Below are 22,669 nucleotides of genomic sequence, written 5' to 3'. Positions count from 1 at the left end.
TCTCTCTGTCTTTCCTCCATCTTCTCTGCTTCAGACACTCTTAGGTTCACTAAAGGTCCTCCTCACTGCTCTGAACATCTCCTCACGTTAGGAGCTCTCTGAAGATGCTTCATGAATAACTTTTATCTAAACCAGGGAAATTCTCAGAATGTCACTAGAAGCTACTTTTAGTCTCAGGGTTCTCTGGTTTCCACGTGTTTCTGGTTAGGTGCAACATCACCAACACGCAGACCTGTGCAGCTGAAATAACGAAGCTGTCCAAACACTAACTGCCTTTCAGAAACTGAACTGGCAGCGTTTGTTTATGCGTCTGATCCGGTTCCTCTGCATTGGTCCATGGTAATGTGTGTATTTTGGGGTTGTCTGGGGAAACGTTCTGTACATTTTTATTAATAAAGAACGAAAACATTCATAATGAGGTCATCTCTACATCCTGCAGGGAGAAATAAATCATCCACAGCAGAAATAACAGAAGAAACAAAAAAAACATTTATTGAGTAATAATTAATAATACAGCCAGAGCAGGATGCTGTTAGGGGTCCTGGTCGCCTCAGAGACACGCCCCTGCTGTGTGCTGCCTTCAGTTACCATGGTGACAAACAGACCAGAGAACCGATGTGTGCTTCAGGTGTTCTGAAGGTGTCTTCACCTGCACCTCAAAACCAGAGCTTTAGTTGTTTCCTGTGGTGGTGGAGGTCATGTGGAGTAAAGATGACATCATGACCCTGAGAACGTTCATGAAGGACGGCCAATCAGCTCCACTTCAAGTACCAGGATGCACGGCGTGCCAGGAGTGCGCACATCATGACTCGGATACCTTTAGGTGGAGGATGATATTAGATGATATTTGTCCTGCTGAATATTAACAGATGCATAAATATAATCTGAATGACTAACGTGTGTTAAATGCAGCACCTGTAACACACCTGTAACACACCTGTAACACACCTGTAACACACCTGTAACACACCTGTAACACACGTAAGACAAGCATTTCAGACAGGTGAGTCTCAGCTGAACAATCCTCTGTCTTCCCCTGCAGGACTCAAACAGTCCCTGACCAATCATCTGCCAGTGTTTTTCATACTGGAAGCTTTCATTGGTTGTTCTGAATTCGAGGTCTTTTCCTCTGTAACTGCTCTGATTGGTCAGCGTCTCTGAAGCCCTCACACGTGATCTGGTATTGGACAGTGGCATCCATGTGACCTGGGGATTTAACAATGGAGGCCAGCCGCCGTGACTCCTCCCACCGAAGGAGGAGCCTGATGGAGGCCGCGTGCCCCCAGATATCTCCTAGGGCGGGCACCAGCTGTGACTGGCCGCCCCCCAGGCGCGTGCTCATGTGGTTGGTGATTACCACAGCGATGTTGTGACCCGTTGCTGTGGCGATAAGCTGCAGGCCGAGGCCTTGGAGGAGGCGTGTCCTCTGGGACAGATCGTCATGCAGCCGCAGGAACGGAAACGCCACGCTGTCAATGACGAGGAGGCGGAGCTTCGGCCTGCCCCGCAGAAAGTCAGGCAGAAGGTGTAGCTCCGCCAACAGCTCAACGTAGTCATGGCAACGCACCTGAGACCACAGACACAACCAATTAGTGCCCTGCTGCTTTAGGGTTACCATAGCAACATCAACATTACTCAGTAAGACCTACAACCAAAGAAGGAACTGGACCCACCAGAACCAGCAGAAACAAATTGGAAACTCTTCTGAAACGAGTTTGACTCAAATACCAGGAAGATGTTTGAGAGGATTGTCTCCACAGAGAAGGTAGTCATGGCAACGCGCTGCTCCTCATCCTCAGCCAGAAGTGAGCAGTGTCTGACAGCGGCGCCGGCGAGGTCCGTGACTCTCTGAAGCTGGAAGCTGCCCTCCGTGTCCACAAAGATCACCTGACCTCCAAGGCCCCCGAAGCACTGCGGCACCTGGACATCCACGGCCAGCTGCAGGCTGAGCAGAACCAGACAGAACCAATTACACAGGAACACGGAGAAGAACTGCTTCTGTGTTTCTTTACAGAAACTTCTGGAACCTTAAAGGAACGGTCGGTTTTAATCACCAGAACAAGCGGTGATCTGAGCACACTCAGTTTGGAGAAACAATAAAGTTTTCTTACAGAAGAACCAAATTACCTGAACCCAGCACCGCCTGAAACAATCCAGAACCAGCAGCTTAAACTGATCCGGGTAACATCTGGTTCCCCTGTCGGGTACCAAGGTCTCCTTTTAGAGGAACCTGGTTGTTTGTGCTGGAATCCACCCAGATTCTCCACGTAGAGCATGCTCAAATTCACTGAGTAATAACATGTGACCAGGTGTCCAGGAGAACATGTGGACCATCTGTTCATCTATGCTGGTGGAGATCCAGGACATGACAATCCTAAATGTTTAAGCAGAAGCTGCCTGGACTACTCCTGTTTCCTGAAGGGCTGTCACATCTCATCCAAAATGCTTCTTCATTCTGAAGATGGTTGGAAAGTAACAGGTTTATAAATGGGTCAGAATCTAAGCAGAAGAAGTGGAAGCCTTCACTGAACTCATCAGCTCCGTGGACAACAGCATCAAGTTCCTGAGGAGATAACAAGACACATAGTTTTTTTTACTGCCTGGTGCACAATGGAAGAGATGGAAGCCTGACCACTGATCTCACCACCCAGTGGAACATGAACATCAGCCGAACAGGTTCCCACTAGAACATAAGGACAAGGAACACAGACTCATGAAGACAGCACTTCAGACCCGTGGTTTCCCTGACTGGGCCCATGTTAAATCACGAGAGAAGACGAAGAAGCAAAAGATCATCATCTTTCCATATGTGGACGAAGTATCTGAGAAACTAAGAAGGATGTTCTCCAAGTATAATGTTCTGGTGCATTTTAAACCCAACAACACTTTCAGGCAGAAACTGGGTCATCCCAAGGATAAAACACCCAAACAGACACCCAGTGGTGTGGTACCTGCAGTCCAGTGGACTGAGGAATGTTCAGAACATTAAAACAGCAGCTGACCCAACACAGAAAAACCAGCTCACCAGGACAAGAGTCAGCAGTTTGTTAACATCTCAGGGACAAGGGACACTGGTTTCAGCAATGTGGACATTTTGGACAGAGAAGACAGGTGATTTGAGACAGGAGTGAAAGAAACCATCTATGCTAACCATGAAAAGCTGACACTAAACAGAGGAGGTGGCCTCAGATCTCATCTTTCTGACACCTGCTCTGCAGCCCTGACTCTTCTCCCCAGGTGGTCTTTTAGCCACTCCCACCTTGGACACATACGACCAAAACAACTCCTCTGGCATTGTTAGGAACATGTTTGGATCGCCAGGCAACAAAGACCCAAACATTGTGCTAAACGGAAAGTAGGGCGGCCTTAACAGTCCTATGGTGACCCTAAGGTCAATAACATTTAGTGTGATTGTTCTGACTACAATTCAAGGCTGCAACTTCCAGCCATGTTTAGAACTGAAGAAGCCTTTTGCTCCTTTGAGGAAACCCCTTCACACAACCTGTAGACCACCAGCCAACCGTGTATGTTTGTGTGTTTGATCATTTCTGTGTTTTTCCCACCACAGCTGGGTTTTTCCGACTCCAGGAGCTCCACAGATTTCCGACACCTTCCCTACAGGAATTCCTCCTCCGAGGGCGTCGTCCAGCTGTGAGGAGAACGTCACAATGCTCCTGAACTCCTCCTCCTTCTGCAGGAGCTCCAGAGCTGTCACAGAGGCTGCACCTTCTCCTGCCCTGGCAGCCTGCAACGCTTCCAGCGCCTCCTGCTGGGAAATAGAGGCCTCTGCAGAAGGAAGATGAAAAGGGGAGCCTTTAAGATTTTTGTGATTATGAAATAGCAACTACTTCATGAACATCTTCAGGACCAGATAATTATGTTTTGATATACATGAAATAAGAATAAATGACTTGCTAGAGAAAATGAACTCTGAGAGCTTGTTTTATTGTAGATGTTGGATTTCTCACTTCTTCTCCTTGTCGACGTGTTTCTGTTTGCTCTTCATAAGAACCTGATTGTAGGATATGTAAAAAACTGGTGGTGTGAAAAAATGGCCATAAAGATCAACAAATGAACAATAAATACATTTTCTTTGGTTTTTTCTTCTAATAGTTTTGGATCCCAGAGAAAAATATTCTGTCAGTAATAAATCTGAATAAATTCTTCTGCAACATTTAGCTGAATGACGTCAAACAATCTGGATGAAAACCTTAATAAACTGAGTCCAGTTAGTGATCACGTGGGTAGTAACTAGTTACTTGATTAACTTTATTAAAAATACTTCTGTAAGTAGTTGTACTTTTTCTCTTTTTGGAGAGCAGCCTTTGGCTCCTCCGCCCACCTCGGCATGTGGTTTTATTTAATCTCCTATTGGATCAAATGTCGACTGGATTCATCAGAGGAGCATCTACCTGACGGACCTCTTTACGTAGCAACACAGAACCACCAGGAACAGCTTTTAGAACCAGAACATGGTCCTGAGATAAAAAAGAAAAAGCACCTCTGGATTCGTCGCTTGGGTTTCCACGAAGAGATTTCTAACTAAGTCAAATATTGTATTTTTCAATAAATATTCTCATTATTCCAGAAGTAGAATCTCTGTGTTTATAAATGAGGATCAAACTGAAGTACTTAACTGGAACTTTATTTAGTTTCTATTTTAACATGAATAAAAATGAACTATTTGAAGACAGATTTAGGGAAACATGGAGTTGATTTAAAGAACAGTTTTAGCCTCGATGAGAAACAAATAATCTGCAGACAGGAGACGTAATGAGAAGATCACGTGTTTCCGCCACTAGAGGCGCTCTAAGTGCACCTGGGCATTCTTGCCTACCTGCGCTCAGGGTTTCCGGGTCCAGGTTCTGCAGGTCGGTGGTGGTCTGGAACCCAGCTCTGACCAGTTTCACCTTTAAACTGGAACTCAAACTCAAACTGGAGACGGGCCTCCTCATCCTCTCAGCGCTCCCAGCAGCCCGGTTCCTCTCAGCACTTCCGCTTCCACGTTTCAAAGTAAAAGTCGCTGTTCCAGCTTTTCTGCCATGTTGAAGTACTGGTACCGGTTGTGATGTTTGTACTGTGATGATTGTAGACAGATGGATGTGGTGCATTTCTTTGGCAACCTGGCCAGGTATGAAGGAAGTTGTAAATTAAGAGAAGTTTAGGTTTAACTACGGTCTCAGGTTTAGTTCAGCCAGATCTCTCAGTAAACCTTCTTCACAGTGTAGGTCCTGCTGGCTGATGATCATCCATCCATACTCGCTTGGTGTACCATGCTGCTTTATGTTTATACAAATTTAAATGAATGCTGACAGTTTTTATTTAATTCTTGGTTTTTATTCTGGTTGAAAATATTAAACATCTGGAGCGATCTGAACATGACAGATGTGTCCCATGTGAGGTGTGGTTGACCCTGTTGCTAGGTGTGGTTGACCCCGTTGCTAGGTGAGGTGTGGTTGACCCTGTTGCTAGGTGTGGTTGACCCTGTTGCTAGGTGAGGTTGACCCTGTTGCTAGGTGAGGTGTGGTTGACCCTGTTGCTAGGTGTGGTGTGGTTGACCCCGTTGCTAGGTGAGGTGTGGTTGACCCTGTTGCTAGGTGTGGTTGACCCTGTTGCTAGGTGTGGTTGACCCTGTTGCTAGGTGTGGTTGACCCTGTTGCTAGGTGAGGTGTGGTTGACCCTGTTGCTAGGTGTGGTTGACCCTGTTGCTAGGTGAGGTGTGGTTGACCCTGTTGCTAGGTGTGACGCTGTCTTCTAAGAGCTGTAATTGGTTGTTACAAAAGACAAATTAACCAATCATAGAGTTTAGACTGGATTCAAAAATTTGTAAATCATGATCATGATAAAACTTAGCAACATTAAATTAATGTCACACAGCATCAACATGTTTGAATGTAGCTTAACATGATCAGCATTATTATTTATTATTATTATGTTTACTCTCCATGCTGGTCGTTTTCATACTGCATCTATTTCATATTAATATTAAATTCAGCATTTTACTCTGATCTTCTTGTTTAATGAGGTTTAGTTTGGTAAAACAACCAAAACAAAATTGAGAAAAAAGGTGGAGAAAACCAAACTGAACAGAGGAGCAGAGCCTGCTGGTGGAGGAGAAGAAAGGAGTGTCGAAAGGTAAATTTGGTCCAGGGATCACGGTGGGAACCAACAGACATTCCCAGTAGATTCAATTCAACTCAAAAATACTTTATTAATCCTAAAGGTAAATTAAATGTTGTTGTAGCTCATATTATGATATTTCCTCAAAGAGCCGTTGTAGATGCTGATGTTTGTGGGCAGGAAGGATCTCCTGTAGAGCTCCGTCTTACAGCAGATTTGAAGAAGCCTCTGACTGAAGACACTCTGTTGTTGTAGGACAGTCTGATGAAGAGGATGCTCAGAGTTCTCCATAATGTTCTTCATTTTATGAAGAATCCGTCTTTCCACAATGATCTCCAGAGGTTCCAGAGGAGTCCCCAGAACAGAACCAGCCTTTTTTATCAGCTTGTTGAGCTTTTTTAAGTCCCTGATTCTGATGCTGCTTCCCCATCAGATGATGGAGAAGAGATCAGGCTCTCTTTCTGTTCTCATTGACTCGACTGTTTAGGAGGTGGATCTCTGCACCATGGAGCTGGTAGCGTTTTATTCATTCACTGTTGTTCATTGGAGGAGAAGATCTCTCCTTTCTCTCTGTCTTTCCTCCATCTTCTCTGCTTCAGACACTCTTAGGATCACTAAAGGTCCTCCTCACTGCTCTGAACATCTCCTCACGTTAGGAGCTCTCTGAAGATGCTTCATGAATAACTTTTATCTGACCAAGGGAAAATGTTTCTTAAGCTCCGGTTGATGACGTTGAAACTGTCGCCACTGGTATAGCTTCAAATGTGTTGGTAGATTTATATTTATTATTCTTATTATTTAAGCTCCATCTTATTTTGAAAAGACAACCGGAAGCTGCCTGGCAGTTTATCGCGCGGCTCAATGACGTCATTTGGACGCGACGCTAGTTCCACGTGACTCCGCAGCGGTTTGTTGATGAGGAATTGATCTGCGGCTGATTTATCAGGTCAGTTGATCCGTTTATAATTATCTTTATTAATAATAACCACGTTGAGGGCTCTGGGGATCCAACATGAGGTTCAGTTCGGGTCTGGGTGTCAGAACCACACTGTTCTGAGGATCCAACACGAAGTCCTTCAGCCTTATCTGGAGGTTTTAGTGGATGAAAGATTCTTCTTGATTGATTCAAATCAGAAGTGTTCCTCTGGTTGACCAGAAGCTGCTTCATCGCTGCAGCTGAAATGTTCAATGTTTGAAGCAGAAACTGAGAAGCTCGGAGCTTCGTCTCCGACATGAAGAGGAAATTAACCTCAACAAATGAAACTGGAAATCCTTCTGGCAGGTCTGGAGCACCTTCTCAGGTAAAACTCAGATCCTCCTCTAAAAACGAGACATGTTGCTCTTATTTGTAGAGTTTCGGACTGGTTCTGTGACCAGGATATGTGAGAATAGACTTCTGATGGACGATCATCTGGTGGAGCGGTCCGGACTGGAACCACTTCATCTTCAGGTGTGTGTTTCTTCAGGACCGGTCTGTTGGGCGGAACAATTTCCTTATAAGGGATTTGTAGGCATCCATGATGGTCCCTTTGGGTCAGAGTGGTACATGTGACGTGTTGAGCCAACTTTATTCTAAAGCTGAATAAAATCAAAGATTCAAATAAATAAAAGAAACATTTCAATTTAAAACAAAACGATTTAAAGTTTGAATAAAATGGAAGTTAAAGTAGCAACAAGAAAAGACGACATGAAGAAAATCACAAAGGAACAACTTATACCAGGTCAAAAGGCAAGAAGAAGAGGTTTAAAAATGGCCGCAGCAAAGCGTTCCATAATACTAGTGAACATGTCACTGTGGTTTCCTTGGTAACGGAGATTACAATCCTCCACCATCTCTCTGGCCGTGTTTGAGTCGTGGCTTTGGCAGCGCCACCAACATTAGCCCCAAGTTAAAAGGAAACAGGAAGCAGTTTATTAATGTACAGCCAGACTCTCCAACAACCACCAAGATGAAGCCATCCAACTCCAGAACCATCTCCAGAACCATCTCCAGATCCAGATCCAGAGAAGGCACAAAGACCTGCGTTCCTGAACTCCTTCTGAAACTTGCAGGTTGGGAAGAAGAACCCTCTGGAGTCTCTGGTGCAGGACTCCACGTCTCCCTCTGCTCAATTCCAGATCCTGGACTTTCAAAGAACTGGATACTTGCTGAATGAGAGAGAGAGTAAGCGCGCTTTCGCAGACCAGGTAGCTGAACCTGCGGTCCACTCTGGTTCCTGTTCAGTCCTAGTTAGAAAACATGCAGTCAAGGCTAGTTTATTATTGCAGTTGGTAAAAAGGTTTCTAAGGAAACCCAGCAGATCGGATCGAGTCACTGACTTTGCAGCAATCCCTCATACTGAGCATGCATGTAGCGACAGTGGAGAGGAAAAACTCCCCTTTAATAGGAAGAAACCTCCAGCAGAACCAGAACCAGCTGCTGGGGGTTTGAGAGGACAGAGCAGACAGACTGAACCAGGAGTACTTTCTATGTTAATGTAATGGCTCCTAGCCTTGGCAGCAGTGGTGCAGTTTTCCTCTATGCAGATTCAGGTATGGCAACACAGCCTCATGATTGGCTGCTTGGAGCCTGGGACAGCCTTCCTGCTGAGGAACATTTGTTGGACTGGCTTTAGGACACTGGACCAATCACACGCCTTTGAGTGAACAGCTGATCCTTCAAAAGGTTCTGAAGACGGCTCAGTCAGTGGGGCAGCTTTGGACTGAGCGTTGTAACTTGCCCACATGTGCTTTCCATAAGTCTTGTTGACTTCCTGTCAGAAGGAGTTAACTGTCCATGCACCCTGTGGTGCTAAGGGAGGTTGTTAGTTTCCAACCAAACCTTTCTAACCTTTTTGATTTAAACCTGGTGCTACTTCTCCTCTGGTTGGGTTTTGATTGCTTTGCTTTGTTCCTATTTCAGACTAGTTCCTTGACGAAGCTTGTTGCTGTTCCTTCTCATTTTTGAGAAAAAGAGTTAAAGGCAGCAGAAGCTCCTTCAGTCTGAGTTTTACTCTAAATCTTGACCTGATCAGATGCCTGGACCTTCAGATCGTTTTTTTGAAGATATTGATGAACTTCTTGTTAACCAAGCTGTAGGCAACGTGTTGCTAAATTAGAGCTGGTTGGTCCAACTGTATCAGAACCACAACCACACATTTCTCCCTGATTGCTTCAATTCTTGAACTGATCCATGATGTATTTCATGTTACAGTGGATGTACCCTGGAATTGTGGGAAAACACCACAGGGAAGGGACGATGTAACCTGGAACCTCCTGGCACTCTGGGTTCTTTTGGGTTCCTCCTCAAGATGTTTTCCTGGTTGTCTGAGAAAGTCAATTCATTTAGAACTGATTCCAGTGATTTTATTTCTGTTTTCTAGAAGTCCAGACTTCAGTCAGCAGGTTCATTATTGTCTTGTTTCCTGATTTTGTAGAAGTAACACTGAAGGTCAGAGGTTAAAGAAACGTTTGAAGACATGAAACATCAGGATGAGATGTTTTCCCAGTTAAACTCAGTGTTTCCACAAGGTGGAGCTACTGTCTCAGCAGTGCTGAAATAACGATTGATTGATTTGATTGGACACTTGAGGTCACATGTTTCTCTGCTTGTAGATCAGAGAGATGAAGAGGCGAGAGAAAGAAGAGAAGCAAACGAAGTCAACCAGCCAGAGAACAGAAGAGGAAGATGAGCAGAGGAAGACAAGCGTTCAGAGCCCAGTGGAGGAGGAGGAAGAAACCACTGACCAGAGAAGAGCTGCTGCTGCTGATGGTGATCAGCTAAAGGAGGAGAAGAAGAAGGAGGAGAACAGGAAGTGTGTGCCAGGTATCGTCTACCTGGGCCATATTCCTCCAAGGCTCCGCCCCAAACACCTGAGGAACCTTCTGTCAGCGTATGGAGAGGTTGGACGCATTTTTCTGCAACCAGAAGGTACTACATAAAAACTACAGATAGGAACTACAGATGGGTACTACATGAATACTACAGATGGGTACTACATGAATACTACAGATGGGTACTACATGAATACTACAGATGGGTACTACATGAATACTACAGATGGGTACTACACAAATACTACAGATGGGTACTACATGAATACTACAGATGGGTACTACACGAATACTACAGATGGGTACTACATGAATACTACAGATGGGTACTACATGAATACTACAGATGGGTACTACACGAATACTACAGATGGGTACTACATGAATACTACAGATGGGTACTACATGAATACTACAGATGGGTACTACATGAATACTACAGATGGGTACTACACGAATACTACAGATGGGTACTACATGAATACTACAGATGGGTACTACATGAATACTACAGATGGGTACTACACAAATACTACAGATGGGTACTACACGAATACTACAGATGGGTACTACATGAATACTACAGATGGGTACTACACGAATACTACAGATGGGTACTACATGAATACTACAGATGGGTACTACATGAATACTACAGATGGGTACTACATGAATACTACAGATGGGTACTACATGAATACTACAGATGGGTACTACATGAATACTACAGATGGGTACTACATGAATACTACAGATGGGTACTACATGAATACTACAGATGGGTACTACATGAATACTACAGATGGGTACTACATGAATACTACAGATGGGTACTACATGAATACTACAGATGGGTACTACATGAATACTACAGATGGGTACTACATGAATACTACAGATGGGTACTACATGAATACTACAGATGGGTACTACATGAATACTACAGATGGGTACTACATGAATACTACAGATGGGTACTACACGAATACTACAGATGGGTACTACATGAATACTACAGATGGGTACTACATGAATACTACAGATGGGTACTACACGAATACTACAGATGGGTACTACACGAATACTACAGATGGGTACTACATGAATACTACAGATGGGTACTACACGAATACTACAGATGGGTACTACACGAATACTACAGATGGGTACTACATGAATACTACAGATGGGTACTACATGAATACTACAGATGGGTACTACATGAATACTACAGATGGGTACTACATGAATACTACAGATGGGTACTACATGAATACTACAGATGGGTACTACATGAATACTACAGATGGGTACTACATGAATACTACAGATGGGTACTACATGAATACTACAGATGGGTACTACATGAATACTACAGATTCTGCTTTGGAATAAATTCTGCATCTTCTCTCTGTTCTATGATCCTCTTCTAGAACAGAGAGGTCCAAACATTTACTGCTTGATACGTTCTTAGTGAGACAGTGATGTGGTTCTGAGCCGACTTGTGGGTTGTAGGAAGCCAAACCGGTTCTCTAATAGAACCTGTAAAGAACTGGCTCCAGAACCGGCTCTGGTTAGGCACTGGAACCAGTATAAAACCCGATCAGATTCAAGATGTTTCCTGTTGGGCAATATGATAAAAATATTTTGTCATAGTTGTTTTATTGTAAAAATCCAGATTTTATCCTGATTCTCCTTCGATAATTTCTGACCAGATTTTTAGCAGTTTGTGTAACTTAAACTGAATATAAACTGCTGGAATACATCAGACTTGGACTAGACCACGCCTCCCACTCAAAAACATGCATTTTAATCTTTAAAAGTGGGTTCTGGATATAAAACAAGAAACCCAGGTTAGTTCCTTGCTTGTTTGAACCAACTGGTCTAATAAAGCCGATTCTGATATGAAATTGTTCTGTTATCATAACTTCATCATGAATGTTACAGTAAGGCAAGTTTATTTATTGTACATTTCAGTAGCAAGACGATTCAAAGTGCTTCACATAAAACAAAAAAGAGACATAATAGGAAAAGTACAATATAGTGGCATAAAATTAATTAAATAATTAACCAACACAAATAATAATCATTAATTCATACATGCAATGCTCCCAGGCCCATATTTTCTCAGAATAAAATCCCATTTCACTGGAACTAGTAATTTACCAGCAGCTAATGAACACAGAGTGAAGCACTTACGTCTTCACTGTTGCTAAATGGAGAATATTTCTCCTTAAAACTTACCCACGTCTCGGCAAGAATCAGGTGCTCTGTGGCACACCTGCCGTGCGTCCTTCTAAAAGTGTCCCTCTCCATGTCTTTTGGTTCCCAGCTGAAAAATCCTAAATTGCCTTATATCTGTCCCAGTAGAAAACATCATCTGTTATTTAGAAGGAAGGTTAGATGTGCTTTTTATTTTTATGCAGATTAACGTGAGTATTTTGTTTTATTCTATTTTTATTAAAATAAGACGATAATAAAAAAATAATACAAAAAGTAGATGTAATATTTGTCATCCTTTCATCTCTGACACCCGCACGGTACCGAGTGTCCTGGGTTCGGGCTGCTGCCATCAGAGCAATTTATACTTACTGAAGTTTTTACTTCAGCTGACCTGCCAACAACAAGCCCTGTAGTCCTGTAGGTCCGGCTAACCGGTACCTAGTTCAGCTGACAAACCAGACTAAGAGTGGAAACATCCAGCTTAATGTTTACTTAGCATTACCATGAGCTGCTACCTAGCTTATAGCTGCTGCAGGAGAGGACTGTTCTAGCCTCCTTCTGCCTCTGTTGAGAATAAAATATCTTCAGAAATCCTTTCTGGCCCAGTTCTAAGGTCCAGAGTGAAGCTGCATTAAACTCTTGTTGAAGGTCCTGCTGGTTGATAACCTGTCTACATTAATCCTGCAGACCGCCAGGTGAGGAGGAAGAGGAAGAAGTCTGGCTCCAGAAGGTGTGACTTCATTGAAGGTTGGGTGGAGTTCAGAGACAAGCGAGTGGCAAAGCGAGTGGCGCTGTCGCTCCACAACACGCCGATGGGCACCAGGAAGCGCCAGAGATTCTTCTCAGACCTGTGGAACATCAAGGTACAGCCTGGTTCCCTCCTCTGCCTGGAAACACCTCCTATCACAGCTGGCTGGCTCATTAATATGTTAATATTTCATATGCAAAGGAAGTCTGTCTCACAAAGCCAGGGTCCAGCTGCAGGCAGCTTAACTGAACCCTCTGGAGCTGTGGTGTGGCGGGGTGATGGTGGGGTGAAGGCAGGGTGACCGTGGGGTGAAGGCAGGGTGACGGTGGGGTGAAGGCAGGGTGACCGTGGGGTGAAGGCAGGGTGACCGTGGGGTGAAGGCAGGGTGACGGTGGGGTGAAGGCAGGGTGACCGTGGGGTGAAGGCAGGGTGACCGTGGGGTGAAGGCAGGGTGACCGTGGGGTGAAGGCAGGGTGACCGTGGGGTGAAGAGAGGGTGACCGTGGGGTGAAGGCAGGGTGACCGTGGGGTGAAGGCAGGGTGACCGTGGGGTGAAGGCAGGGTGACCGTGGGGTGAAGGCAGGTGACCGTGGGGTGAAGGTAGGATGACTGTGGGGTGAAGGCAGGATGACTGTGGGGTGAAGGCAGGGTGACGGTGGGGTGAAGGCAGGATGACGGTGGGGTGAAGGCAGGGTGACCGTGGGGTGAAGGCAGGATGACCGTGGGGTGAAGGCAGGGTGACCGTGGGGTGAAGGCAGGGTGACCGTGGGGTGAAGGCAGGGTGACCGTGGGGTGAAGGCAGGGTGACTGTGGGGTGAAGGCAGGGTGACTGTGGGGTGAAGGCAGGATGACTGTGGGGTGAAGGCAGGGTGACCGTGGGGTGAAGGCAGGGTGACGGTGGGGTGAAGGCAGGGTGACCGTGGGGTGAAGGCAGGGTGACTGTGGGGTGAAGGCAGGGTGACTGTGGGGTGAAGGCAGGGTGACCGTGGGGTGAAGGCAGGGTGACCGTGGGGTGAAGGCAGGGTGACCGTGGGGTGAAGGCAGGGTGACCGTGGGGTGAAGGCAGGGTGACGGTGGGGTGAAGGTAGGGTGACCGTGGGGTGAAGGCAGGGTGACTGTGGGGTGAAGGCAGGATGACTGTGGGGTGAAGGTAGGATGACTGTGGGGTGAAGGCAGGGTGACCGTGGGGTGAAGGTAGGATGACTGTGGGGTGAAGGCAGGGTGACGGTGGGGTGAAGGTAGGATGACTGTGGGGTGAAGGCAGGGTGACCGTGGGGTGAAGGCAGGATGACCGTGGGGTGAAGGCAGGGTGACGGTGGGGTGAAGGTAGGATGACTGTGGGGTGAAGGCAGGGTGACCGTGGGGTGAAGGCAGGGTGACTGTGGGGTGAAGGCAGGATGACTGTGGGGTGAAGGTAGGATGACTGTGGGGTGAAGGCAGGGTGACCGTGGGGTGAAGGCAGGGTGACCGTGGGGTGAAGGCAGGGTGACCGTGGGGTGAAGGCAGGGTGACGGTGGGGTGAAGGTAGGGTGACCGTGGGGTGAAGGCAGGGTGACCGTGGGGTGAAGGCAGGGTGACTGTGGGGTGAAGGCAGGATGACTGTGGGGTGAAGGTAGGATGACTGTGGGGTGAAGGCAGGGTGACCGTGGGGTGAAGGTAGGATGACTGTGGGGTGAAGGCAGGGTGACTGTGGGGTGAAGGCAGGGTGACCGTGGGGTGAAGGCAGGGTGACGGTGGGGTGAAGGTAGGATGACCGTGGGGTGAAGGCAGGGTGACCGTGGGGTGAAGGCAGGATGACCGTGGGGTGAAGGCAGGGTGACCGTGGGGTGAAGGCAGGATGACCGTGGGATGAAGGCAGGGTGACCGTGGGGTGAAGGCAGGATGACCGTGGGGTGAAGGCAGGGTGACTGTGGGGTGAAGGCAGGGTGACCGTGGGGTGAAGGCAGGATGACCGTGGGGTGAAGGCAGGATGACCGTGGGGTGAAGGCAGGGTGACCGTGGGGTGAAGGCAGGATGACCGTGGGGTGAAGGCAGGGTGACGGTGGGGTGAAGGTAGGATGACTGTGGGGTGAAGGCAGGGTGACCGTGGGGTGAAGGCAGGGTGACTGTGGGGTGAAGGCAGGATGACTGTGGGGTGAAGGTAGGATGACTGTGGGGTGAAGGCAGGGTGACCGTGGGGTGAAGGCAGGGTGACCGTGGGGTGAAGGCAGGGTGACCGTGGGGTGAAGGCAGGGTGACGGTGGGGTGAAGGTAGGGTGACCGTGGGGTGAAGGCAGGGTGACTGTGGGGTGAAGGTAGGATGACTGTGGGGTGAAGGCAGGGTGACCGTGGGGTGAAGGCAGGATGACTGTGGGGTGAAGGCAGGGTGACCGTGGGGTGAAGGCAGGGTGACGGTGGGGTGAAGGCAGGGTGACGGTGGGGTGAAGGCAGGGTGACTGTGGGGTGAAGGCAGGATGACTGTGGGGTGAAGGTAGGATGACTGTGGGGTGAAGGTAGGATGACTGTGGGGTGAAGGCAGGGTGACCGTGGGGTGAAGGCAGGGTGACGGTGGGGTGAAGGCAGGGTGACGGTGGGGTGAAGGCAGGGTGACTGTGGGGTGAAGGCAGGATGACTGTGGGGTGAAGGTAGGATGACTGTGGGGTGAAGGCAGGGTGACCGTGGGGTGAAGGCAGGGTGACCGTGGGGTGAAGGCAGGGTGACTGTGGGGTGAAGGCAGGGTGACTGTGGGGTGAAGGTAGGATGACTGTGGGGTGAAGGCAGGGTGACCGTGGGGTGAAGGCAGGGTGACCGTGGGGTGAAGGCAGGGTGACCGTGGGGTGAAGGCAGGGTGACGGTGGGGTGAAGGTAGGGTGACCGTGGGGTGAAGGCAGGGTGACTGTGGGGTGAAGGCAGGATGACTGTGGGGTGAAGGTAGGATGACTGTGGGGTGAAGGCAGGGTGACCGTGGGGTGAAGGTAGGATGACTGTTGGGTGAAGGCAGGGTGACTGTGGGGTGAAGGCAGGGTGACCGTGGGGTGAAGGCAGGGTGACGGTGGGGTGAAGGTAGGATGACTGTGGGGTGAAGGCAGGGTGACCGTGGGGTGAAGGCAGGGTGACGGTGGGGTGAAGGTAGGATGACTGTGGGGTGAAGGCAGGGTGACCGTGGGGTGAAGGCAGGGTGACTGTGGGGTGAAGGCAGGATGACTGTGGGGTGAAGGTAGGATGACTGTGGGGTGAAGGCAGGGTGACCGTGGGGTGAAGGTAGGGTGACGGTGGGGTGAAGGTAGGATGACTGTGGGGTGAAGGCAGGGTGACCGTGGGGTGAAGGCAGGGTGACGGTGGGGTGAAGGTAGGATGACTGTGGGGTGAAGGCAGGATGACCGTGGGGTGAAGGCAGGGTGACGGTGGGGTGAAGGTAGGATGACTGTGGGGTGAAGGCAGGGTGACCGTGGGGTGAAGGCAGGGTGACTGTGGGGTGAAGGCAGGATGACTGTGGGGTGAAGGTAGGATGACTGTGGGGTGAAGGCAGGGTGACCGTGGGGTGAAGGCAGGGTGACGGTGGGGTGAAGGTAGGATGACTGTGGGGTGAAGGCAGGATGACCGTGGGGTGAAGGCAGGGTGACGGTGGGGTGAAGGTAGGATGACTGTGGGGTGAAGGCAGGGTGACCGTGGGGTGAAGGCAGGGTGACTGTGGGGTGAAGGCAGGATGACTGTGGGGTGAAGGTAGGATGACTGTGGGGTGAAGGCAGGGTGACCGTGGGGTGAAGGCAGGATGACCGTGGGGTGAAGGCAGGGTGACGGTGGGGTGAAGGTAGGATGACTGTGGGGTGAAGGCAGGGTGACCGTGGGGTGAAGGCAGGGTGACTGTGGGGTGAAGGCAGGATGACTGTGGGGTGAAGGTAGGATGACTGTGGGGTGAAGGCAGGGTGACCGTGGGGTGAAGGTAGGGTGACCGTGGGGTGAAGGCAGGGTGACCGTGGGGTGAAGGCAGGGTGACTGTGGGGTGAAGGCAGGATGACTGTGGGGTGAAGGTAGGATGACTGTGGGGTGAAGGCAGGGTGACCGTGGGGTGAAGGTAGGATGACTGTGGGGTGAAGGTAGGGTGACTGTGGGGTGAAGGCAGGGTGACCGTGGGGTGAAGGCAGGGTGACGGTGGGGTGAAGGTAGGATGACCGTGGGGTGAAGGCAGGGTGACCGTGGGGTGAAGGCAGGATGACCGTGGGGTGAAGGCAGGGTGACCGTGGGGTGAAGGCAGGGTGACCGTGGGGTGAAGGCAGGATGACCGTGGGGTGAAGGCAGGGTGACGGTGGGGTGAAGGCAGGATGACTGTGGGGTGAAGGCAGGGTGACGGTGGGGTGAAGGCAGGGTGACCGTGGGGTGAAGGCAGGGTGACCGTGGGGTGAAGGCAGGATGACCGTGGGGTGAAGGCAGGGTGACCGTGGGGTGAAGGCAGGATGACCGTGGGGTGAAGGCAGGGTGACTGTGGAGTGAAGGCAGGGTGACCGTGGGGTGAAGGCAGGATGACCGTGGGGTGAAGGCAGGATGACCGTGGGGTGAAGGCAGGGTGACCGTGGGGTGAAGGCAGGATGACCGTGGGGTGAAGGCAGGGTGACGGTGGGTTGAAGGCAGGATGACTGTGGGGTGAAGGCAGGGTGACGGTGGGGTGAAGGCAGGGTGACCGTGGGGTGAAGGCAGGGTGACCGTGGGGTGAAGGCAGGGTGACCGTGGGGTGAAGGCAGGGTGACCGTGGGGTGAAGGCAGGGTGACGGTGGGGTGAAGGTAGGATGACTGTGGGGTGAAGGCAGGGTGACCGTGGGGTGAAGGCAGGGTGACGGTGGGGTGAAGGTAGGATGACCGTGGGGTGAAGGCAGGATGACTGTGGGGTGAAGGCAGGGTGACCGTGGGGTGAAGGCAGGATGACCGTGGGGTGAAGGCAGGGTGACGGTGGGGTGAAGGCAGGGTGACCGTGGGGTGAAGGCAGGGTGACCGTGGGGTGAAGGCAGGGTGACCGTGGGGTGAAGGTAGGGTGACGGTGGGGTGAAGGTAGGATGACTGTGGGGTGAAGGCAAGGTGACCGTGGGGTGAAGGCAGGATGACCGTGGGGTGAAGGCAGGATGACCGTGGGGTGAAGGCAGGGTGACGGTGGGGTGAAGGCAGGGTGACCGTGGGGTGAAGGCAGGATGACCGTGGGGTGAAGGCAGGGTGACGGTGGGGTGAAGGCAGGGTGACCGTGGGGTGAAGGCAGGGTGACCGTGGGGTGAAGGCAGGGTGACCGTGGGGTGAAGGCAGGGTGACCGTGGGGTGAAGGCAGGGTGACTGTGGCAGGGTTCTCACCAGGAATATTTATGATTGTAGCGCACATGGTGAAAGGAACCACGAGCATAAAAATGAGCATATCGGCCTAATTTCAGCGTATCGGTGACAGTTTTCAGTGTAACGTCCCACTATTGCGCTGGCAAGAATCCTGAGTGGGGCGAAGGAGAGATGATGGTGGGGTGAGGGGTCCAGCAGGCTGAGGCTACAAACGGAAACAGAGAAGAAGAAAATGGGGCTGGCTAACTGCACCGAAGCTGGCTTCTGATTGGTAGTTTCGAGTTTAATATGTGAAAAATTAAAACTTATCAAAGATATTTGGAATTTTTTTTTTTATTAAACCTTCATTCTGTTGCTGAACACACCAGAAAAGGACATTTCAATGATTTCTAGAAAAACAACACTGAGGTCTGCAGCTTTATATTTATTTATTTATTTATTTATAATTGAGACCAGATATTTACATACATCATAAACTCATCTCTGTCTGTTATGAAATCATAATAAACTCTTCCTGTTTGGGTCAGTTAGGATCAACATTATTTCTCTTTGCTAAAAATCAGAGAATATGTTTACTTTCTGCAAGCCCTGAAGTTTGCATACACCACACATCAATTTGTTAAAACTTCGATAATGATGTCATAGCTTTGAAAGCTTCTGATAGGGTTAATGGAGGAGGATCTGTGGATGTATTTTAAGGCAACGCTTCAAATACATGTGTGACATCATGGGAAAATCATCCCTTTCCAGATGTCTGAAGGTGCCACGTTGATCTGCTCATACACTTCTAAACAGCATAGGAACATTGTGAGGTCCAAACCTTCACCCGATCAAACTAGGTTTGACCATAACATTTTCTTCTCCATCAGCCTTAAAGGCTACAAGCTGAAACAGGTTGGTCTGTTAGTAAAGTTGGTTCTTCAGTATTTTAGGTGTTCCTGGAGTCTTCACCTCCGCAGATGTGTGGAGGAACATGTTTCCAATCTTTTTGGCATGAAGTAGAAGTTTGAAAAAGATGAAACATAGTTTGAAGAGAATCTGCTGCTGTCATATAAAACCTGTATCGTCTGCATATAGATGAGCTAAATTATTTCCATTAAACACAGATGTTGGGTCCCATTTGGCTCTAATTAAAAGCCCGTTTGACTGTTTTGAAGATCCTCTATAGTTAACCAGATCCTGAACCCAGCCTGAGCTGGTCGTTACTGAAACTCAGAATTCATTGAGCAGATATGTGAGTGACCACAGGAAGTTGGTGTCATCTATCAGCCACTGGCCCGATGTGGTGTTCATTTATCTTTATACCTGCTGTGAAAAGGTGTTGTTTTCTGGATCTCTGATGGTTCCTGGAGGAACTTCCAGTTGGTTTCTCAGTGGTTTCTGAGGAGTATCTCACTTAAATGGTGACTGAAACCACCTGAAGCTGAATCTGTTTGCATTGACCTGATAAGGACGTCTCTGTGTCTCTCTGAAGTACCTGCACAAGTTCCAGTGGACTCACCTGAGTGAGCGGCTGGCCTACGAACAGACAGTGCTGCAGCAGAGACTCCGGGCTGAAGTCTCCCAGGTCAAGAGGGAGACCAACTTCTATCTGAACAACGTGGAGAAGAGCACACACCTGGAACACCTGAGGAGGAAGAGGCAGAGAGATGGACAGCAGGTAAATACACCTGAGAGACAGGTTGAGAGACAGACAGGTAAACTAATGAGAGACAGACAGATAAACTGTTTTGTGGTCTTCAGGTGGAGGAGAAGACGTGGGACTTCACCCAGCGCCAGACAGAGGAGGAGATCCAGAAAAAGAAGAAGAAAAAAGACTCCATTACCCAGAAACACCTGAATAAAGCCCACCTCCTACAGTTGGAGAGCCAATCAAACATCTCATTGCTGGCTAAGATTTTTAACTCCAACCAATCAGAGTAAAGCTCAGACACCTGTTTCTATGGGGACAATAAACACTTCCTGTTCTCTAACTACACATGATGTCAGAACAGGAAGGGGCAGGGCCATTGGGTGGCTCCTCCCACTGCTCCTGTCAGTGTTTTGACTTTTTGTTATTTGATGTAAATAAAGTTTGCTGAACTTTCATTTTGTCTGATAAAATATGGAGTCGTCAGAAATCCAAAGATGTTGGATCTAACTGAAGCCTCGATGCGGTCTGGTTTACAGCTGGACCCAATCTGGGATATCACTTTTACACCGACCTGCCTGCAGGAGGTGCAGTTCACACACCAACAACCCTGGATGAGGTCACATCTGCAGCCTCTCCCAGATTTATTGCTGGTACTGAACAGTGTCCAAAGCAAAGCTGCGGTGTCAATCATCCGGACCTCTGGTCACTGAAATAAAAGCTGTTGGGTCTGCAGAACTCCTGGGCCTCAGGTATTGAAAACGGGAAATATGTTCAGATTCAGGAAGCTTCCTCGACTTTGCAACAGAACTGCATCTGGATGTGGCAGAACCTTCACTGAGGGCTTTACAAACCACACTGACCTGTGATAAATATGGTGGGCTACAACCATTAATATTTTTAACTGCCATTAAGAGAACTACAAAACCATTTCTAAAGTGGGCAGGAAGTGGCTTTCTGGTCCGCATCAGCATCCCTGCAGCTGAGGTCTGAAGTAGCTGTTATGGAGCTAAAGTTCTTTCAAATACCAGAATGCAGAACCTTACAATGACCTGTTCTGCATGCTCTAAAAACCTGAACTAAAGTCTGCGTTGGGCTGGGAGAGGAACAGTTGCTCTCTGATAATCCTCTTCAGATGATCAAGGTTTTGTCTCATTTTTACTGTGGTTTGTGAAACTTCAGTTTCAGTCAAATATGAGCCTAAGGTTTTCGACCCAAACTGAAGGATTCATTGCCAGGGTTTAAAGTTTGGGTCTGAGTTTCTGTCTCTGAATGGCTGGGAAGTATAATTAAAAACTGAAGGACGTTATCTGCCAGTTAGGTCAGAGATCATCAGGAGACTTGACAACATAGAGCTGTGTGTCATCAGCGCAGATATGAAAATGAAAGCCAAATCAAATGGTTTTTAGTATAACTGGCTATCAGTGGGCTCTAGATGGACAAACTTAATCAGTTTATTATTTTACTTAGTGCCCCTACACGTGGCTCTTTTTGGGGTGGCCGGGCTCTGGCACTCGGTGGTTTCGTCTGGCCTCCCCGGCGTTCTGGACCCTTTGTGAGGTGCCTTGAGACGACAATGTTGTAAATAAGCGCTATATAAATAAATAAACTGAAACTATCTCTGTAGTTATGCTGCTATAGGCTTAGGCTGCTGGAGGACATAATGACCACTTTCACCCTCTTCACTACATTCTCATACTACTCTCCAATTTTGCATTATTTGCTGTTATTTCAACTTTTAACTTTGTTCTCTCTTTTCTCTTCCTAGAAGCTACACCTGGCCTGGCTCTGTGTCTACCTGTGACACCTTTCTGGAGAGGGGAATTGTCCGAGCTGCTGCTGCCAACAACTTAATGCTCACCTTCTACAGATGATCCACATGGCCCTGTCTTTTAGTGTTTAACCCTTTCTCTCTCCTAGACATGGCTACTGACTGAGCTTCTACTGTGACTAACTCTAAGTTCTCTCTTTCAGACTCTAACCTTGAAAACTGGCTCAGAGTTTATCTGTTCTTTCTTTCTAGATGAAACGACTAAAGGAGCTACATCCATTAACATTTACTCTGTGGAAATGTAAATGCATTATTAGTAGCTAAGAGTAAGATATATTTGGGACTTTGCTGCTTATAGATTGATTATTAGTTTTTAGTTATGATAGTTAGAAAAAACATAACAGTAGCCTCTAGTATTATATAGTCCAGTTTTTATACAATGAGTGTTTATTATTCAAGGTTAAAGGTTGCAGGTGTTTTCTGTCTGTATCGTGAGAAGCTGGCAGTGGATTAGGGAGGCATGGTTCTCCTCTCACTGAAGATTCATGAAGACGTGTGAGAAACATTTCTTTAATTAAATGATGAAATGTATCTCTGTTTCTTTGATACTGTTGCTGGGGAGACATCCAGAGACAGAAATGATTGTATGTGTACTGCATAGCAGCGTGGGATATAAAATGTAATGTAACGCAGCCCCCAGTGAGACGACACACAGACGTTTCCAGGTACCAGTGTAAGTATGATGTTTCCCTCTCTGAATTCAGATTGGTTTTTAATAAACTTGTGGAAACTACAACTGATCTCTGACTGAGGATTGTCCTTTGGGGTGCCAAATAAAAAGAGTCGATGAGAGGTGAGGAGTAATGTAAGAATTAACTGACGGCCAGTAAAGTTTTCCTACCTCGGCACTTCCCATAGAAAGTACTCCTGGATCAGTGCTTCTCTTTGTGTCTCTGCTCTGTTCTCTCAAACCCCCAGTCGGTCGTGGCAGATGGCCGCTCACACTGAGCCTGGTTCTGGTTCTGCTGGAGGTTTCTTCCTGTTAAAAGGGAGTTTTTCCTCTCCACTGTCGC

The 22,669-nt window shown here is 48.1% G+C and overlaps 2 protein-coding genes across 8 annotated transcripts; one reads left to right on the top strand and one right to left on the bottom strand.

The window, feature by feature from the left end:
- Nucleotides 1-466: 466 nt before the first annotated feature.
- Nucleotides 467-5,013, bottom strand: rad51c (RAD51 paralog C). Of its 4 annotated transcripts, none has more exons than XR_007040380.1 (5): nucleotides 4,838-5,013; nucleotides 3,564-3,786; nucleotides 1,729-1,945; nucleotides 916-1,567; nucleotides 467-817 (listed from the first exon to the last, which is right to left on the bottom strand). XR_007040380.1 is itself a non-coding variant. In XM_047379829.1 (4 exons), the coding sequence occupies exons 1-4, from the start codon at nucleotides 4,953-4,955 to the stop codon at nucleotides 1,097-1,099; spliced, it is 1,029 nt and encodes a 342-aa protein (XP_047235785.1). In that variant the 5' UTR covers nucleotides 4,956-5,013; the 3' UTR covers nucleotides 467-1,096. The 4 variants fall into 4 exon arrangements, 1 of the variants encoding a protein (XP_047235785.1); XR_007040382.1 differs by having other exon boundaries at nucleotides 927-1,567; XR_007040383.1 differs by having other exon boundaries at nucleotides 971-1,567.
- Nucleotides 5,014-6,947: 1,934 nt separating this feature from the next.
- abt1 (activator of basal transcription 1) lies at nucleotides 6,948-20,283 on the top strand. Of its 4 annotated transcripts, none has more exons than XM_047379864.1 (6): nucleotides 7,013-7,066; nucleotides 7,473-7,570; nucleotides 9,715-10,030; nucleotides 12,844-13,019; nucleotides 19,670-19,855; nucleotides 19,939-20,283. In XM_047379864.1, the coding sequence occupies exons 2-6, from the start codon at nucleotides 7,520-7,522 to the stop codon at nucleotides 20,116-20,118; spliced, it is 909 nt and encodes a 302-aa protein (XP_047235820.1). In that variant the 5' UTR covers nucleotides 7,013-7,066; nucleotides 7,473-7,519; the 3' UTR covers nucleotides 20,119-20,283. The 4 variants fall into 4 exon arrangements, with proteins under 4 accessions (XP_047235828.1, XP_047235820.1, XP_047235804.1 ...); XM_047379848.1 differs by lacking the exon at nucleotides 7,013-7,066 and adding an exon at nucleotides 7,112-7,402; XM_047379872.1 differs by lacking the exon at nucleotides 7,473-7,570 and having other exon boundaries at nucleotides 6,948-7,066.
- The last annotated feature ends 2,386 nt before the right edge of the window (nucleotides 20,284-22,669 follow it).

The sequence above is a fragment of the Girardinichthys multiradiatus genome, chromosome 1, assembly GCF_021462225.1.
Source record: "Girardinichthys multiradiatus isolate DD_20200921_A chromosome 1, DD_fGirMul_XY1, whole genome shotgun sequence".
Lineage (NCBI taxonomy): Eukaryota > Metazoa > Chordata > Actinopteri > Cyprinodontiformes > Goodeidae > Girardinichthys > Girardinichthys multiradiatus.
The sequence above is the reverse complement of the archived record's forward strand: the minus strand, read 5'-3'. Positions and strand labels throughout refer to the sequence as shown.

Coding starts and splice junctions, on each gene's coding strand:
- rad51c (XM_047379829.1), bottom strand. CDS start 4,955: ATGAGGAGGCCCGTCTCCAGTTTGAGTTTGAGTTCCAGTTTAAAGGTG. Junction 3,787..4,837: donor CCCGGAAACCCTGAGCGCAG/GTAGGCAAGAAT, acceptor TTCCTTCTGCAG/AGGCCTCTATTTCCCAGCAG. Junction 1,568..1,728: donor TCCTCTCAAACATCTTCCTG/GTATTTGAGTCA, acceptor CTGTGGTCTCAG/GTGCGTTGCCATGACTACGT.
- abt1 (XM_047379848.1), top strand. CDS start 7,378: ATGAAACTGGAAATCCTTCTGGCAG. Junction 7,403..7,472: donor ACTGGAAATCCTTCTGGCAG/GTCTGGAGCACC, acceptor TCTTATTTGTAG/AGTTTCGGACTGGTTCTGTG. Junction 13,020..19,669: donor CAGACCTGTGGAACATCAAG/GTACAGCCTGGT, acceptor GTCTCTCTGAAG/TACCTGCACAAGTTCCAGTG.